General features: G+C 43.3%; 1 protein-coding gene across 1 annotated transcript; it reads right to left on the bottom strand.

Annotated features, from left to right (window-relative positions):
• Positions 1–594: 594 nt before the first annotated feature.
• LOC107116286 (von Willebrand factor D and EGF domain-containing protein-like) lies at positions 595–11,481 on the bottom strand. Its single transcript, XM_015418184.1, has 5 exons — positions 11,142–11,481; positions 6,693–6,788; positions 5,508–5,612; positions 4,030–4,125; positions 595–974 (listed from the first exon to the last, which is right to left on the bottom strand). The coding sequence occupies exons 1-5, from the start codon at positions 11,383–11,385 to the stop codon at positions 865–867; spliced, it is 651 nt and encodes a 216-aa protein (XP_015273670.1). The 5' UTR covers positions 11,386–11,481; the 3' UTR covers positions 595–864.
• Between the last annotated feature and the right edge of the window lie 5,892 nt (positions 11,482–17,373).

Below are 17,373 nucleotides of genomic sequence, written 5' to 3'. Positions count from 1 at the left end.
ATGCTCCCAGATTCTCAATCCACCCTACGGAAATTCATGTGCAATCCCAGGTGCTGGATATTCAAGCAGAGAAATCAAACATGTCCGTATATAGCATGTACAAATCATTATCCCACCAGCTCCACATGGGGAATCCTGCATCTGCCCAGAGAACTCTTGCTGGATCAATGTGTTCAGGGAACAACTTCCTTATTATATTTAGTATAAAGGTAAATGTTTCCCTTGCTTGAAAACTAGTCGAATCTGACTCTAAAGGGTGGTGCTCATCTCCATTTCCAAGCCGAAGACCCAGTGCTGTCCGAAGACGTTTCCGTGGTCATGTGGCCTGCATGACTAAACGCCGAGGTACACAGAACGCCGTTACCTTCCCACTGAAGCGGTACCTATTTATCTACTTGCAATTTCTTGCTTTTGAACTGCTAGGTTGGCAGGAGTTGGAACTAGAGACAGGAGCTCACTCTGTCACGCGGTGCTCAGGTCTTGAACTGCTGAACTACAGACCTTCTGGTCTGCAGCTCAGTGTCTTAACCTCTGAGCAGGACAGCAAATTCCATTAATAGAAATGGTGAGACAGAAACAATGGGTATTTGGGGGGAAATGCTTTATTAAAATAAGATAGTCAATTATAAATGTGCTAACATGAGACAATAGAAAACCATACAACCAGATTCTCTTTCACACGTATATTTTGAAACACATCCAGCTAGCTTGATATTGTCTTTAGTATTTTTATATAGGAAAGCTTCCCTTTGATATATAATCAGATTTTTTAAAATCAAGAATCAATTACAATCAAGCAAAAATTCTCCTTTAACCAATGTTCATTCATTAAAATAATGGCATTCATCTTCCAAGAAGGCTGTTTCATTCCTTTATTCTCTTGGTACACTGTAGACCAGAGTATGGTGAACGACATCTGCACACATCTGGAGCAATACATTTACCTCCATGGTGACAAGGCAGTCTACACAGTGCTGGAATAAAACAAACCAGTTGCATAGTACAGCTTTCATGTTATTAAACCAATATCATACAAAGTTAAATGATAACAATGATTTCCCAAATTCAGTATTAAAAAATACTGTGAAACCATGATATGTTACATGTGTCGTTAGTGTCTGAATTTTGTAAGTCCCATACTTGGAGAAAAAAATGTCATTATTGTGAGCATCTTGAAGTATTTCTTACAAAAGCAGGTGCCATGTTGAACTAAAAAAATTCATGATGTTCTGCCTGAGAAACAGTCTAATGCACCTCAGAAGTTTCCTGCTACACCCTCAATGTGGTTGGTGCAGTAAAAGGTACAGTATGAGCCATTTGGGAGCTAAGGAGAGTTACTCTGTTCCTCCTGCCCACATACTGGATTACAGAAGACATAACTGCAAAAGCAGTAAGGACTCTGGGCCAAAGACTGTATCACCCAGGATGAGATCCTTGATCAGTGGTTGGATGGCCCTCCTGCATTCAGCCGGCAGTCAGAAAGACAGGAGGATGGGCACCTCCTCTACTTGTGAGCCGTGGACAGCCCACACAGTTTCAGAAGGGTATGCACTAGAATTCCAAAGTTTGTAACACAAGCTGAGGGATGTCAAATTCACAGGAAATTTGGAGAAACGTTGGAAGAGCCTGGCGATATTTAGTAGCTCCTGGATGTCAAGCAGTAGTCTAATACCCATTTCCAGAATTCTCTATTCTCACATTTCTTTACTATTCCCAAGCAGAATGGCAGCACCAGAGCTATCCTGGACTTCAAGTGATTAAACCAGAGGTGTCAATTTGTTATGAGGGCTGGATCTGATACAAAATGTCACTTTGTCCGGCCGGGACATGTGTCATAAAATATAATGCCAGGTACCGGAGATATTTTACCACACCCCTCCTCAAAACCTAACTAACCAACCTAACTAATCAAGAAGTTTTGCATAGCACAGAGAGCTATTGCCTGACAATCAAGGTGCAACAACCAGAGATTATCATGGCTATTTAAAGACTAATACATTTCAAAAGCTTTTGCTGAGCTGGAGCATGAAGGGCTGTATTCCATTGCCACAGGTAGCCAAAGAGCATCAACCAGGGGAACCCAAAAAGCCCTGCCTTAAAGAAACTGCTGCAGTCAACAGGCTTTGGGGAGGGGAGGGGGGTGAGGCAGCCAAGCAATCCCATACCTCCATCTGTCAAAGTCCCACATTCAGCAACAAGCTTGAACCACAAGGGAAACTGTGATGCTCGCCAGCACCACAAGCAATCTTCAAGCGCTGCCACTCTCCAAGGATGCTGGCTCCACTTTAATTGCCTTTTGCAGACTTTTATTTCCTGCCAACTCCACGGCATTATCCAACCACACAAAATATTACTCCCCATATGGAGGTGCACAGATGCACATCCAGCGCCTGCCTCTGCTGTGTGCAAGCCCAGCATGCTCTTCTGAATGCCTCCTCCAGTCCCTGACCTTTGCATCCCCTCCCCCCGCTTCCATTCAGACTGCTACGTAAGGCAGTGCTTGCGTGCAGAGAGCCCAAGGAACACATATGTGTTTCAGCTTTGCCTCTTATTTAATCCTCCCTGCACTACCGAGGGAGGGAGAGAGAAGAGAAGCCATGCACATTTGGGTCAGTGGGTTAGAAAGCTCTGACTCATGCAACTTGGTGGTCCTCCTCTGCCACTGACCCTCAGTGTTCTGCATGCATGGCACCCCTTCCATAAGTGCCAGGGTTTTCTCTATTGTCTGGGCTGCTGTGCACATGAGCAGGCACATTTGGCAAGCCAGCCAGTGGCTTTCCACAGGTGTCAGTGCCCACAGGTGCCTTCCCCAGGCCACCTGCAAGTGGAAAGCCACTCGGCTGGGCTCAGAGAGGGGGGCCAAAGAGATACTGCCTGCCACATGAGAACAGCCAGCCATCTTTCCAGCAGCCCATGTGGCAGATGCAGGAGCCCAATGCACTCTGGCCAGAGGAGGAAGCAGCAACAGGCAGTGCATCCTGGCCCAGCACCTCAGCCAAGGGCAGCAGGCAGGTACCAAAGGGGCTGGCTGCACAGAGCTCAGGGCCAAACCAGCCCTCCTCGCCCCTTATGGTTGCCCATTCTAGTTTGAGTGATCCCTGGAGATCTGGGGGAAGACCCTGGGGAGGATCCACGTTTGGGGGACGGACCTCAACAGGGGCTAAAATACCCTGATGTAGGCCCTTCTAGTCCATATTTGGACTGGTTTCCCCAAGTAAGAGCCCTGGACGGGCCAGTCCTGGCCCACGGGCCGTATATTTGACATATCTGGATTAAACCATTTCTACATGTGAAAACATCCTGTTCTATAGCCAAAACAATAGGCAGAAGGTACTTCCTGTCCTACATTGTCCTCCACGAGGCTTATCTGCATATTCCTATTTGGCACTGCCTAGTCTCTATGAGGCAGTCTTACAAAACCTTGAGACTAGTGGTGCTTTCAAGGAGGCAATGAACTTCCAGATCTTACAATGGAAATGTGCAGGGCAGCCTCTTGGGCAACTATTCACACACATACCGGTATAAGTGACCTGTTTTGCCTTAGGCACGGCAACAGTTGGACCAAGGATTCTGTGGGATACTCTCCAGCTAAACACAACAATAAAGACTGTCTCACCTACCCCCCATGAACAAGAGTTAACATAAGAACCTAAGAGAAGCCAATGTTGGATCAGGCCAATGGCCCATCCAGTCCAACACTCTGTCACACAGTGGCCAAAAATACCAGGTGCCATCAGGAGGTCCAAAATTGGGGCCAGCTCTTATCTGCTCTTGGACATCCCTGTCAGTTCCTGCGAAAGCAAAATTCAACTTATCATGGATATTCATGCTAGGATATGGGAGGGGGATATTCTTCCCACCCTTAGTCATGATCATATTGTATTTAATATTCTTAATAGTCAGTGTGAGTCCTGGGGAATAAACTGTTTTATGTCATATACAAAGACTTTCCTTTGCATCTTGGGCAGGTTAGCTCTAGTTATGTCAATCAAAATGCTCTCATGTTCTTTCAAAAGAAATGCATCTCACCTAAATGACACGCCCCACCAACCCAGCCGGCTGCACAGCTGCAGATTCCCGGAGCCACACAAGCGCCTCCATTACGACATCCTTGAGGGCAAATTGCTGCAGGGGGAGGGGGGGAAGAATGATAAAACAAAGTCATCTGTCTGAATTTTTATATATACTATAATGGTGTTGCAGAGTATGAGAAAACTTTAAATGAAAATTTAATTTTTCCCACGGGCCTCATTGAAGCTAAATCTATGCAGAGCATAAAACAAGCAGATTGAGAGCTGCAGTGTTAGGTGTCAAATTCAGTTTCAAATGCAGTTACTCTTAAGTGCCATTGACAGAGATGGTTCTATAGCTTAAAGACTATGGGCTCCCTGGCCCTTTCGCCTTAGAAAACATAATGTATGAATTAACAATGTATTAACCCATCAACACCATGAAATTCATGATAGAAAACAAATACTTCCGTTCTTTTTCTGCTGAGTTCATTGCCCTTCTGTTCTTTGTCTTCTGGGTTCATTGCCCTATCACTGACTTCGATTGGCTTTTTACATAGGTATGATACCCACTGCCAGAGGACATTTCGGGGGGGAACGCAGTTCCCCCGGGTGAGGTGCAGGGGGCGGGGCACATGACAAAGCCCCGCCCCCTGCTTCCGGCCGCCCCGCTTCCAGCCCTCATTCAGCCAGGAGGAGGCAGGAGAAGAGGGAGGATAAATTGCTTCCTCCCCGCCTCTCCCCACCCCTGCCTGCCTGGGGCCAGGGAGGGCCTTGGCGGGGCTTCCTCGCACTCCCGCTGGCCTTGCAGGTCCACCGCCGGGCCCCTGATGTCAGGTGGTGTGGCATATGCTAGTGAGTTATGCTAATGAGTTCCCCTAGCTCTTTTTCTACGAAATGACCCCTGCCCACTGCCATGTACCAAAGATGTTGAACTATAGCCGAATGGCTGCACACACTCAGACATGCTTCCGTTCTTGAAGATCCCCTTATTAATCAGTCAGGAGTAGCCAAGTTGCCTCTGTAGAGACAACCGCTTAGGGAAGAGAGCTGAAGACGCAACACAAGCTAATCACTCTGTACAAGAATAATTTATGGAGATCTGGCCTGAAGAAATGCTTACACCCAAAACACGCAAACTGTTTCAGATGAAAACACGCAAACTGTTTCCCTTGTTTTCAGGCTTAAAAGGAGCACAGTGCAATCCCAGGCAGAGTTATATCCTTCCAAGTCCATTAAAGTCAATGGGTTTAGAGGGGTATAACTCTCTTTAAGATAGCAATACTGTGTAAAGATGGTGGAGAGAATATTGAATTAGAACAGGAATCTTAAATTCAAAATCCAGCTCAACCATCACACTTGTCAAATAATTCTGAGCCAATCACAGGATTGTTGTCCCAATAAAACAGGAAAAAACCTCCATGTATTCCACACTGAACTCTTTGGAAGAAGAGTGGGATACAAATGTGATAAGAGAGATAACTGCATGGCACTGACCTTCTTGGCATCTTGAATCTGTCCATCCCGAAGCACAAATGCACTTCACCATCCCATTGGCAGAGATGCATTCCCCACCATTTTGACATCCTCCTTCACAGCTTACTGGAAAGCAACAACACAGATGAAGTATGCCGGGAGCAGCACTCTAGCCAGGAGGGTTTTTAATGCATAATTTAATGTTTGAGGTATAAAATCAACACAGAAAGGCAGAAAAAGAAAGAAAAAAGATTATAATCACAGTCATGTTAGCTTAGTATAAAGATCAAGGAAAGGAATCACCGGTCTTTAGTACAAAACATGATGCCGTTAGCTTAAAAGATGACAAAAACGTTTAGAGTAATTAAATAACATCCTAACTGTAATAAATCTTTGTTGAATTAAAATCATTATCGGTACAAAACCCATCACCTACATAAAAATAGGGTTAATTTAACAAAATATAGATAATATACTTCTGATTAAACAACAATGACAAGTTAGTAAAACATCCTTATTATTATAAGGCTGGTGCAAAGGAAAAAAAAAATACCTAAGAAATAAGCACCATTGGAAACAGGATAAATATTACAAGCAAACACCACCCATTCATGCAGTTAAATACCAGCCTTACAATTCCCCCTTTCTCTGTTGATGTGTTTCATAACACTGGGAATAGCTTGTACAATCAGAGTTGAAATAGACCCAGAGAGTCCACATCTAAGCTAGTGCACAGGATAACCCTATCCTTCCTTACACAAACCCCTGCCAGGCTCCACTCACACACTACCAGTTAGTCAACACAATCCAAACTACATTGTGCTCTAAGCACAGGGAAGCTACCAAGATGACAAGTTCAAGTGAGACAAGTGCTACACTGAAAGCCAGGGCAGTATAGTGGTTAAGTGTAGTGGACTCTAATCTGCAAAACCAGGTTTGATTCCCCACTTCTCCTCCACATGAAGCCTGCTGGGTGACCTTGGGCCAGTCACAACTCTCTCAGAATTCTCTCAGCTCCACCTACCTCACAAGGTACCTGTTGGTGGGGAGGGGAAGGTTATGCAATTATAAGTAGCTTTGAGACTCCTTAGGGGTATAAAAACCAACAACTACTCCTCTTCTTCTGGCAAGCAAAGACCTATCATATTCAGGTTTTCCTTCCATTATTTTTTCACTTGATTTGCAAACCGCTGAATATTAACTCACCTTTATGACAGTATCTTCCTCCGTAGCCGGGCTGGCACCTGCATTTTCCAGGTCTGAGACACTTCCCTCCATTTTTACACTTGGGATAACAAGTTGCTATGAACCAAACAAGTCATAAAGAAAATAGGATCAGAAAGTTGTGGGTAGGGAGTAGCCTCTTAAAAATCCTTTCATTTTAAAAAAAGCTACCAGTGAATGTGCATGGAAACAGCAGATGGTGATAATTTCTAAAAGTTATGCTTTACCCTCAGTAAGGGTCACTATTGAGCTAGACCACTGGTCACAGGTTTGGAAAAGAAATATCAAAATTACAAAAGCAATTTCATATAAAGAAAATGTATATAAAATGTTTTATAGATGGTATATTATGCCTGAAAACTTGGCTAAGTTTGACCCTAAATGTTCAAATGCTTGTTGGAAATGTCAAAATAAGGTTGGTTCCTTTTATCATATGTGGTGGCTGTGTGATAAAGCAAAAAACTCCTGGGCATGGATTCATGAAATACTACAAGAAATTCTGAAATGTTCTGTACCCTTTGTTTCTGAAATGTTTTTGTTAAATATTATACCTGAGAGATGTAACAAAAATGATTCATTTCTCATTTTGTACATAACTACAACTGCTAGAATACTATATGCCAAATATTGGAAAAGAACTGAAACACCCTTGAAAAAAGAAATTTTAAATAAAATCCTGGAAACAGCCGAAATGGATAAACTAACCCTAACTTTGAAAGGCCAAACAGAAACAACTTTTGAAAATACCTGGGCAAGGTTTTACAGTTGGTTAGAAGACTACTACAAGTGAACAATATAATTATTGGAATCTTATTAAGGACAAATGAGCTTCAGAGCTGTTATTTTTTTGCAAGATACTTTATTAATTATATAAGGTGAAATTCATAAATGTATTACAATTTAGGCATGAGTTTGTAAAAGAAAGAACTGATAAGATTAATATCCCCCACTGCATGTTTGTTTTGTCTTTAAAAATAATAAAATAATAAAAAGGACAAATATAATCTGCTAATTTGGTCTGTGAAATGGCTTTTTCTTATCATAAATATGGTACTATCAAGTGTAGACACATTTCTCATTTGATAACTACTGCCACAATGGGTTGTATGAATTAGCTATGATGCTCAAAAAAATGAAAGGAGCTTTCCAGAGCAATCCTAAGCAGAGTTATACCCTTCTAAAGACATAAAAAACTCTGTTTAGAATGGAATGGTTAAAATCCCATACTTTGGGAGACAACTGAGCCAAATGAGATTTCTCAGGGATAATATCTGGTCTTTCAGTTGCCATCTGAGAAGCAAAAGAGTTGTATAAAAGGAGCAGCCGCTACAGGAATGAGATTTGCCCTGGTTTCAGTCTCTAGTTAAAAGACATCATTGTAACCGTGGTTAACCTTTGTGCAGAAATAGTACAACAATATAGTTGATGCTCACTAGAAAAGGGAGGGGAGTCTGCACGAGAGAAGAAGGGAGTGTGCAAATCTGTGGCCCAGTCCTGATCCTTTAACCATGGTTAAGCAATCAGCAGTTTCACACCTTTACTTGACTATAAATGGTCAAACATGACAGTCATAAAAATACGGAAATAGGTATAGGAAATGTGAAAAAGAAACAGTGGTATTTTCATTATCCCCAAATTGCAGTATTCTGTAACAAGCCATAATAATGAAAGGCTCCAATATGTTGTATTTTGGAAGACCTATCCAATATCATCACCAATCTGAAGGAAAATTCTGTACAGATCTTTGATGTGCATCACCATAAGCAGCCTAGGTATGGCTTCCTGATTGCTCAGTTATAAACAACATTTTCAGCAGCTACATACCCACATTAAGTCTGGCTTTTGATTTACGGTTGGAAGCCATATGGAACCACACAACACAACTGGAAATCTTTCCACAATTAAGACTGAATATGTCCTCAAAAATTTTCTAATTTTGCTCCTTTCAAAAGTTTTTCCCAGACTTAATATTCTTACTTTTCTTCACAAATGGTCCTAGAGGAAACGACGTTTCCTTAGTGTTCATCCCCATGGCTTACAATGAAAACTTGCTGAGAAGACATTCTTCTTCATGGATTCTAAGGGATTCTTCGCAACTGACAGCTAAACAATGCACAAGCCTGGCACACATAACTAGCTGGAAATTGCACACTTTGGAGTACAGCTGCTCTGATTATTTCATGCAAACAAATTATCTGACAAGTTTAGTTGGCTCTTGGCTCATAAATCATTCATGAGCCAATCCTGGACTGGTTTCTATGTATTTGCTATCTGCAAACAATTTTCAACAGGACATTCGCAGGTTTCCTCTGGACTTTCATTACTGGGATTCAGGTGATACCCGGAAATTTATTGGCAGCCCTCTACAACATGCAGTGATAGTTCTGCTCTCAGAATGAACAAATGAAATATCTGAAATGGAAGATGGGGGGAAAACACAAAGATAAGCTGCGCAGAAAAAATAATGAATGGCAAACAGTTAATAGCTTATCACACAAAGAATAACCATTCCTCAAAAAACTCATAAGTGAACCAGGAGTATTTGCATCAGTGCTCACAAATGACAAATGGGAAGAAGTAAGTGGGAAAGCCATGAAAACTTCAAATTACAAATGTACTGTAATAAATGTTGAACAGTCTACTCCTGCTTATTTCAGGATTTTTTCTGTGCTTTTTGAGTCCCCCCCAGTACATCTTCAGAGATCTTCCCAACAATTCCATTTATTTTTGTTTCCAAGGTGCCTACGTGCTAACTACTCACTGTGCTGTAACCGAGGGTGATCTAAATATCCAATTAACTATTCCAAACTCAGTTATGTAATTTTTAAAAATAATTAGTTGTTGTAGATTTTCCGGGCCGTATGGCCATGGTCTTAGCACTGTAGTGCCTGACGTTTTGCCAGCAGCTGTGACTGGCATCCTCAGAGGTATAACACAGAAAGATGGAGTACTCTCTGTGTCAATGTGAGAAGAAAAATGGTAGGCAGGTGATTTATATCTACTCAGGAAGGTGGGGTAGGGCTGAGTCACTATCTTGTAGGAATTTCCCAGGCTGTGACATGCTAATGGAGGAGCTTTCCTGAGGAGGTTCTTTTGCATATGGATTGGCCATAGGTGTAATCTTCGTGGGGGCGGCGGGGCTTCAGCCCCCGCCGAAATTTTCAGGAAGCTGCTCAGCCTCCCCCGGGAGCCACCCTTGCTCCTAGCAAAGCAATGCCTCTGGCCCAGCCCCAGCCCCCCCCCCCGGGAAATTGGAAAGTCTACACCCTTGGGATTGGCTGTTGAAATTCTAATCTTATCTGTAGTGCTGTTGTCAGATGTAGAGCATTTTGTGTTTTTCAGGACAGGAAGCCATGCCCATGCTCACTCTGTCTTGCGGCACTCAGGTCTCGAACTGCTGAACTATCAACGTTCTGGTCTGCAGTTCAGCTTCTTAACCACCTGAGCCACCGCAGCCCATATTGGGGTGAAAGGAGGAGGAGTATAAATGAAATAAATAAAAAGCATCCCTAACCCTTCAAACATGTCAGACAGAGTTTCTAGTCCAATGCCAGGACATCAGTTCCTTTCAAAGGAACAGACTAAAGGTTTTTTTTAAAACCCACAGGGCTGATAGTATTTTATCCTTTATGATCCCCCACCCAAGCATTTCCCCCAGTGTCTCCACTGGCTAGCCTGAGAGTAGCAGAATATTACTATGCACAGTTGACAAAAGACAAATAAATGGATTATACCTCTCACCCCACCCTACCCCATCTCCCCCTCAGGCCAGAAAGGCAATCTCACCCAGCCTTACTTGGAAGTACAAGTAAAACCAAACCAAACAAGGAGTCCCGGGGCAGTTTAAAGACTAACCAACGTTATTCCAGCATAAACATCCCTCAATTCACTTCATCAGAGGCCTGAGGTGTCCATCCACTAGGCAGCTACTGCATTCTGACTGGCGAAAGCTTCCGCGGGAATAAATTTTGTTAGCCCTCCAAGTACCACTGGGATGATCCTGTTTTTATGTTCCTGCTCCAGATTAACAGGACGGACTACCCATCTAGAAAGCAGTTGGGCTCTTGAGTAAACAAGGCAGGAGATCCCGGCACAAGGCTGCAGTCCTAAACCCGTATGTGCAAGGCGATCCTACACGTGTTCACACTCGGAAGCCAGCCCCACTTTCCCGGTGTAGTGTGCACAGCGAGCGAAGCTACCCTGCGAAGCGCCTGCATTTGCTTCCAACGGACGTCTAGCCGATGGGTTTCACAATCTCTCCCCCCGCATTCCCCGCTCGAAGAGCCCCCCCCCCCTCATCACGGCTATTCCCCTGGAGAGCCCCAGGAGGCGCGTCGGTGCAAAGAGGTAGGAGGGCGCTAGCAGCCGCCGCCGCCGTGGTGGCGCGCCAGAGAGCACGGAGCGGCGGGGCTCGTTTTCGGTGTCACCAACCGTGCTGGCAGAGCTCGCCTTCGTAGCCCCTGGCGCAGAAGCAGGTGGCGTTCCTGATGCACAGGCCCCCGTGCTGGCAAGGCGGGCTGCAGACGGCGTGCGGGTCGAAGACAAAGGGGACGGCGACGCCGCGCGACACCTTGGAGGGCAGCGCGCGCGCCAGCGGTGGGGCGCAGGCGAGGACCGCAAAGAGCATGAGCAGCAGCGGCCTTGGCGCGCGACGCTGGGCAGCGCGTCTCTCCATGGCCCTGGGCGCGCCTCGCGGCGACGGGGCTCTTCTCCCTGCCTGCGGCTGGAGCGCCAACTTCCCTTCAGCAGCACTCTGGCCTGGGCTGCGCCTCAGCGTAATGCCGCTTCCTCCTCTTACACTCCCACTCGCCTTCTCTCTCCCTCCCTCCCTCCCTCCCTCTTTCCCCATATTTCATTTTCTTTCCCCCTTTCTTGTCCTTTAACCGATTCTTATACTTCGCCCTTTCCAGAAAGTTTTTTTCAAAGATAAGGCCCTTGTTATGGGGACCAGCAGCGTGACAGCCGCCTGCCCCAGCGTGTTTTGCAGTCCGAAGTGAATTCCAGGCATTTGGGAAGAGGAATGAAAGAGAAATTGCTGCCCTGGTGTGTAGCGGTTAAGAGTGTTGGGCTGAGACAGGGGAGAGCTGGGTTCGAGTGCGCAAGGCCATGAAGCTCACTGGGTCACTCTCATGCCATAACCTACCTCACAGGGTTGTGAGGATCAAAACGGGGAGGAAATAATGTATCCCACTCAGACCTCCTTGGAGGAAAAGTGGGATAAAAATGCAGTCGTTTCCTTGTGTAGACATCCATTTGCTTGGTTTTCACAATGGATGGGGTCCAGGCTGACATTTCCACAGGCCCAAGGACTTCCACCCATAAAGCCTGATTTTCCAGGCTCCCCTCCCCCCACAGCAGTGGTTGGAGTGCTAAGCAAGGATCTGGGAGACCCACATTTGAATCTCCAGTCTGCCATGGAAGCTTGCCCTGTGACCCTGGGTCAGTCACATACTCTCAAGACTAACCTACCTCTCAGGGTTATTGTGAGGATAAAATGGAGGAGAGGAAAATGTTGTAAGCCACTTTGAATCCCCATTGGGGGATGGATACATAAATAAAATTGCAGGAAGATTGCACTCCATGGGAGAAAGCCCTTATAGCCATGAAAATGATTCGTGTGGATCCAAACCAATGTAAACATGTTGTGAATAAGGCACAAGCATCATTTCTCTGGGCATGGTACAAATGTGTAACGTGCTACCCACATACATATACAATCCCATCCTATACCTAATAATTTTTGAGTCCTGCAGCAGCATTTTACGAGGAAAGCTCTTTAGATAAAAATTTGTTGGAAGTGGAGGAGTGTACACTGTCTCCTGCCTCAGACTTCAGAGAGTCAGAACCATAGATTTAGAAAGATAGAGAGGTCAGGACACACAGAGCATCCTTTCCTTCCTGTTATCTGATACTATCCCTTTGAAGTAAAATGCTATTCTTAAGGCCAAGACTACCTTCCAGTTTAACACATCTCTCTCACACACCCAAAGAAGTAGCACACTCTTCATCTTTGGCACCATGGATGCCAGACATGCTTTCTTCATCTCTATCCATCATGGTTAATTAGATTAGATTCTGTCCCTATCTCTCAGCCTATTCTATCTAGAATGTACTTTCCTGAATAAAGTACTCTTATTAGTTTGAAACTGACAAGTGGCTCTGTTGTGTATTGCATTACATACTGTTGAGCTTGATCTAAAAGCTCTATCTCCCTCCAGTATCCTCAAGTACACTTTCTGATTGGGTACTACAAACAGCTCACCCAACCACAACACAGGAAAGGTTCTAGAGGGAACATAGTTGATTGGTCTTTAATCTCTGTTCAATGATTGGTTTAAAAAGGAGGCTATTGCTCCATATGTTTGTGTTCGTTCTTCACCTATTCAATAAAGCTGAATCACTATTTTGGAAAAGCTGCGTTGACTCTCGTACTTAACAGGCTCCCTGTAACTCTGTACCTTTACTACCACATACAGTACCAAGAAGCTGCTGCGTGTAAGCCTTGTGCACTCTGCTGCGTAATAGAGACTCTTGGCTCTCTAAGGACTGTTGTACATGTATTGACTTCTCACGCTACAAGAAGATGATGTCATTAGGTTATTTTCCATGTCCAGCTCTTGCATTCCATGGAGGGTCTCCGCATAGTTCTCCACATGAATCCCTCATACTATTTATATGGTACTTTCCAGGGTAAAGAATGTGCAATGGAAAAACTGGTCCATTGGTAACAAGCAGATTTGCAATGAGCACATTCGCATATACAGATGATCATGGGCTATGGTAATGTGGTTATCTTACATGAAATCATACAGTAAGCTTTTAAGGCAAGATAATGGATTGTATCTTACAAAGCTGCATGTGGCTAAGTACAAAGTTTTCCTCTGGAGGAAGAGCCTCTTTCTCTAAAGGATGTCTTCATATTTAGTGGATCAGAGGGTGGGATACAACCCTATGTGGGTCCCATGTGCTACCTAGACTGCTAGCGATCATTCTGTTTGGTGATCCTTATCCTTTATCAAACCTTATATTTATTTCCTTTCTGTTTTGTTATGTTCATCTTATTTGACATGCAGATTTATAAGCTACAGCACCAGTAGAGAAGCCTGTCTTGATAGGACACATCATGCAGGCACTGGAAGCCAACACAAAGTCTACTGGGGTGAGTGTTTGCTATTTATGCTAGTAACATGCAACATCAGAAATAAAGCAGTATACAGGAGCAATAAATTTACCTAAATGATATAGGGCTGCACTTTCTCTAGGTTCATAACCTGAGGTTGCTTTTAAATGCATGTCTGCAGGTGTATGCTCAGGTAAATTCTATTAAATAAATACAAAGAAGAGTTGGTTTTTATATCCCGCTCTTCACTACCTGAAGGAGTCTCAGAGTGGCTTACAATTGCCTTCCCTTCCTCTTCTACAACAGAGCTCTGAGAGAACTGTGACTGACCCGAGGTCACCCAGCTGGCTTAATGTGGAGGAGTGGTGAATCAGACCTGGTTGGTTTCTTCATTTACAGTGGAATCCTTAACATGGTTACATCCTTTAAAGTCCGTTGGACTTCAGTGGATTTAGAAGAATGTTGTTCTGCCTAGGGTTGTGCTGCTAGTAGTTGATTTTATGCTGTTGCTTTTTGTTGTCGCTTGAGTGTTTTAATTGTGATTTGATTTCTGGAAGATTCCCCAAGAGTTTCTAACAAAGGATATGGAATTCTTTAAAAATATTAAGGAGCTGTGGTGGCTCAAGTGGTTAAGACGCTGAACTGCAGGCTGTGGGAGGTTGGTAGTTCAGCAGTTCAAGACCCGGGTGCTACATGATGGAGTGAGCTCTCATCTCTAGTTCCAGCTCTTGCCAACCTAGCAGTTCGAAAGCAAGAAATTGCAAGTAGATAAACAGGTACCACTTTGGTGGGAAGGAAACAGCATTCCGTGCGCCTTGGTGTTTAGTCATGCCGGCCACATGACCACGGAAACGTCTTCGGACAGCTTTGGCTCTTCGGCTTTGAAACGGAGATGAGCACCGCAACCCTAGAGTCGGATTCGACTGGCTTTCGAGCAAGGGAACCTTTACCTTTACCTAAAAACATTAAATAAATATTTAGAAGGAAATCTGTTGTTCTTTTGGTGTGCAGAACATGTGTTTAATTCTAATTTGAATAATGGCATATGAATTGGATAGAGTCATTTAAACATTTTTTAAAATGGACTTTATTGTCCGTCAACATGTTAAGTTGATTTTTTATTGTGGACTTCCATAGATAAATGGCAGTGAGCATAGACTTGATTCGTCATTCAAAAATTATCAAAGATTAAAGCAATGTAAACATTTTTACACTTCAGCTAATGTTCTTTATTTGTTTGCTACAAGTGAGGGACCCACAAGGACTTGCAGGGACTTTATTCTCTGCTTCCTCTCCTCTTTCTGTGGATCTACTTGGCTGCCCTCCCTCTGCTCCATAGCTGCTTCCCTTCATAAACACCCTGTGCTCTTTCCTGCTATACCCCAGCCATTCTTTTCTCCCCAGTAACCCCCTCTTGCTCCCTTACCATTCCCCCTTGCTTTTTGCATCACTCCCCCCAGTTTCCTTCCCAACCACCTAGCCGCCGCGCCCCCCGCCCCCCGTTTCTGGTTGGTTCTCCTTGTCCCTCCTTGCATGCCCCATAGGTTTTGTTTCCCTCTCCTCTCCCCATTCTTTCTCCCATCCCCTTACATACCTTCTTCTTCTGTTGTTGGGTGTCATTTTGGGTTGATTGAGCACCCGCCCAAACATGGGATATTAGCATGATATTCTGTCATGGAAGATAAGACATTTGTTAATTTTATTATTCATGCACAAAGCCAAGATTTTAATATGAGGAGGGATGGAGTATTGGCAGCAATCCATGAAACCTTGAAAGAGGGTTTCCAGAGGTCCAGGTTAATTAACAAGCTTCTTCTTTCTGTTTTCATCTGGGCCTCCTTTGAGGATCTTAAAAGGATTAATATGAAAGAAAAAAAAGATTCTTAGCATGAAATGTAGTAATTGTCCATTCAGTAGAGCTAATTAGATACCAGGGTGAATTAAATAAGTTTGTCCAGATGTCTCATTAAATTGAAAGTATTTGTTTAAACATTATCTGTAATATTATGGGTTAGGTTAAGTCACTTATCTTTGTGCATCTAAATTCATTCAAGGGTTTATTGGTTGGTAATCTGAATAATAATTTTTGTACCACATTTACAATAGAAGTGTTTGTATCCTGTGCTGGCACATTTTTTTTGCCAAATAAAGTTATAATTAAGCAAAGTAAAAGTACAAAAAGAAATGATGTTGGACAAATGTCTTACCAATACAGAACCAGGTATCCAAATAAAATATAGAGAGAGTCAGGAAATATTTCTGTACAAATGAAATAATAAAACATGTATTTATTTGTGGTATTTGTAATGTATTGGAACAATTACATGAATCACCTCATTAGACTCCCATGTTAAGCTTCGAGCCAAGCTAGGGCTCCTCTGACCGAACTTCCTATTGGTCGCTTTGTAACAGCGACCAATCAGAACAGTACTATTCCCTGGGAGGGAAAGACTCCCATTGGTCCTTAACTGAGCAATCTCATTGGTTGTTATTTGTAAATAGGCGTGGCTACATTAGCCCGGTTATGTTTAAAAGGAGCATAGCTCCCACAGTTTGTTGTTCTGGTTTCTTACTGAGTTGAGTGTTTGTTCGTTACTTCCAATAAAGCTGAATCACTTGCTGAATCACTCTAAGAGTCCTTTGTTAGTGCGATCTAACAGTATTTATATACCGTTTTTTTATAAAATAAAGCTTGCCAATCATCAAATGGCTCCCAAGAGATACTTGCACTGTGCAAGCTGCAGTGATAGCTTTTGTCCACTTGCATCAGAACAGTGACTTCACCCTAAGCAAAATGATGTTGATCTTCCTGTGTACAACACAGTGCTGTCAAGATAATTTGGACAGGAGAGTGGAGTTGTCCTCTTACAATTTATTTTCCAGACTATTTAATGGTCCTGTAGGCAGAAAGGAACAGAAACACAACTCACAGTAGAATAGGAGAAAGCACAAAAGTAATATAAACAATGTGTTCACCCAATTATTTCAGCCCATACTCCAAAACACTTGATTAGATCTTTTATTACACTTCAGCAAATGTGCCAGATCTATGTCACAAAAATAAAAAGTGAACTGTACCGAGAAGTCACACAATATGGCCCACATATCAAAGTATTATTATTTGCTAGCATAGAAAGCTTTGAGGCTTTTGTTATAATGCATAGGCTCACATCAGACCTGGATGTGACTATGGATGTGACTGCTTGCAATTCTACTTTTTTAGAAAAATTAAAACTATATTGCTTGGAATTTTTGCCAGTATTCATCCTTTAAAAATATTTTGGAAGATATTAAAATTACTTAATCTATTAGGCCAGATTAAACAGTATGCTGGGAAATACATGAATAGATCTTTCCAGTGTCTTTATTAGTAAATAGCAGCTATGGGAAACTCTGATTTGGATTGAGGCCGTTATGCGAGGGAAGAGGGGGTTAAGCTTTTCCACCATGCCATTTTTCCAACCTTGAGCACTTCCGCAACTACTGTTCTCCGTGAAACAAAGAGGTGGCCTTTCATTGTTATGTTTCCCACCATGGGGCAAA

Source organism: Gekko japonicus, unplaced genomic scaffold (genome assembly GCF_001447785.1).
Source record: "Gekko japonicus isolate JY-2015 unplaced genomic scaffold, Gekko_japonicus_V1.1 scaffold2307, whole genome shotgun sequence".
Lineage (NCBI taxonomy): Eukaryota > Metazoa > Chordata > Lepidosauria > Squamata > Gekkonidae > Gekko > Gekko japonicus.
This window is presented reverse-complemented; position numbering and strand designations above follow the sequence as displayed.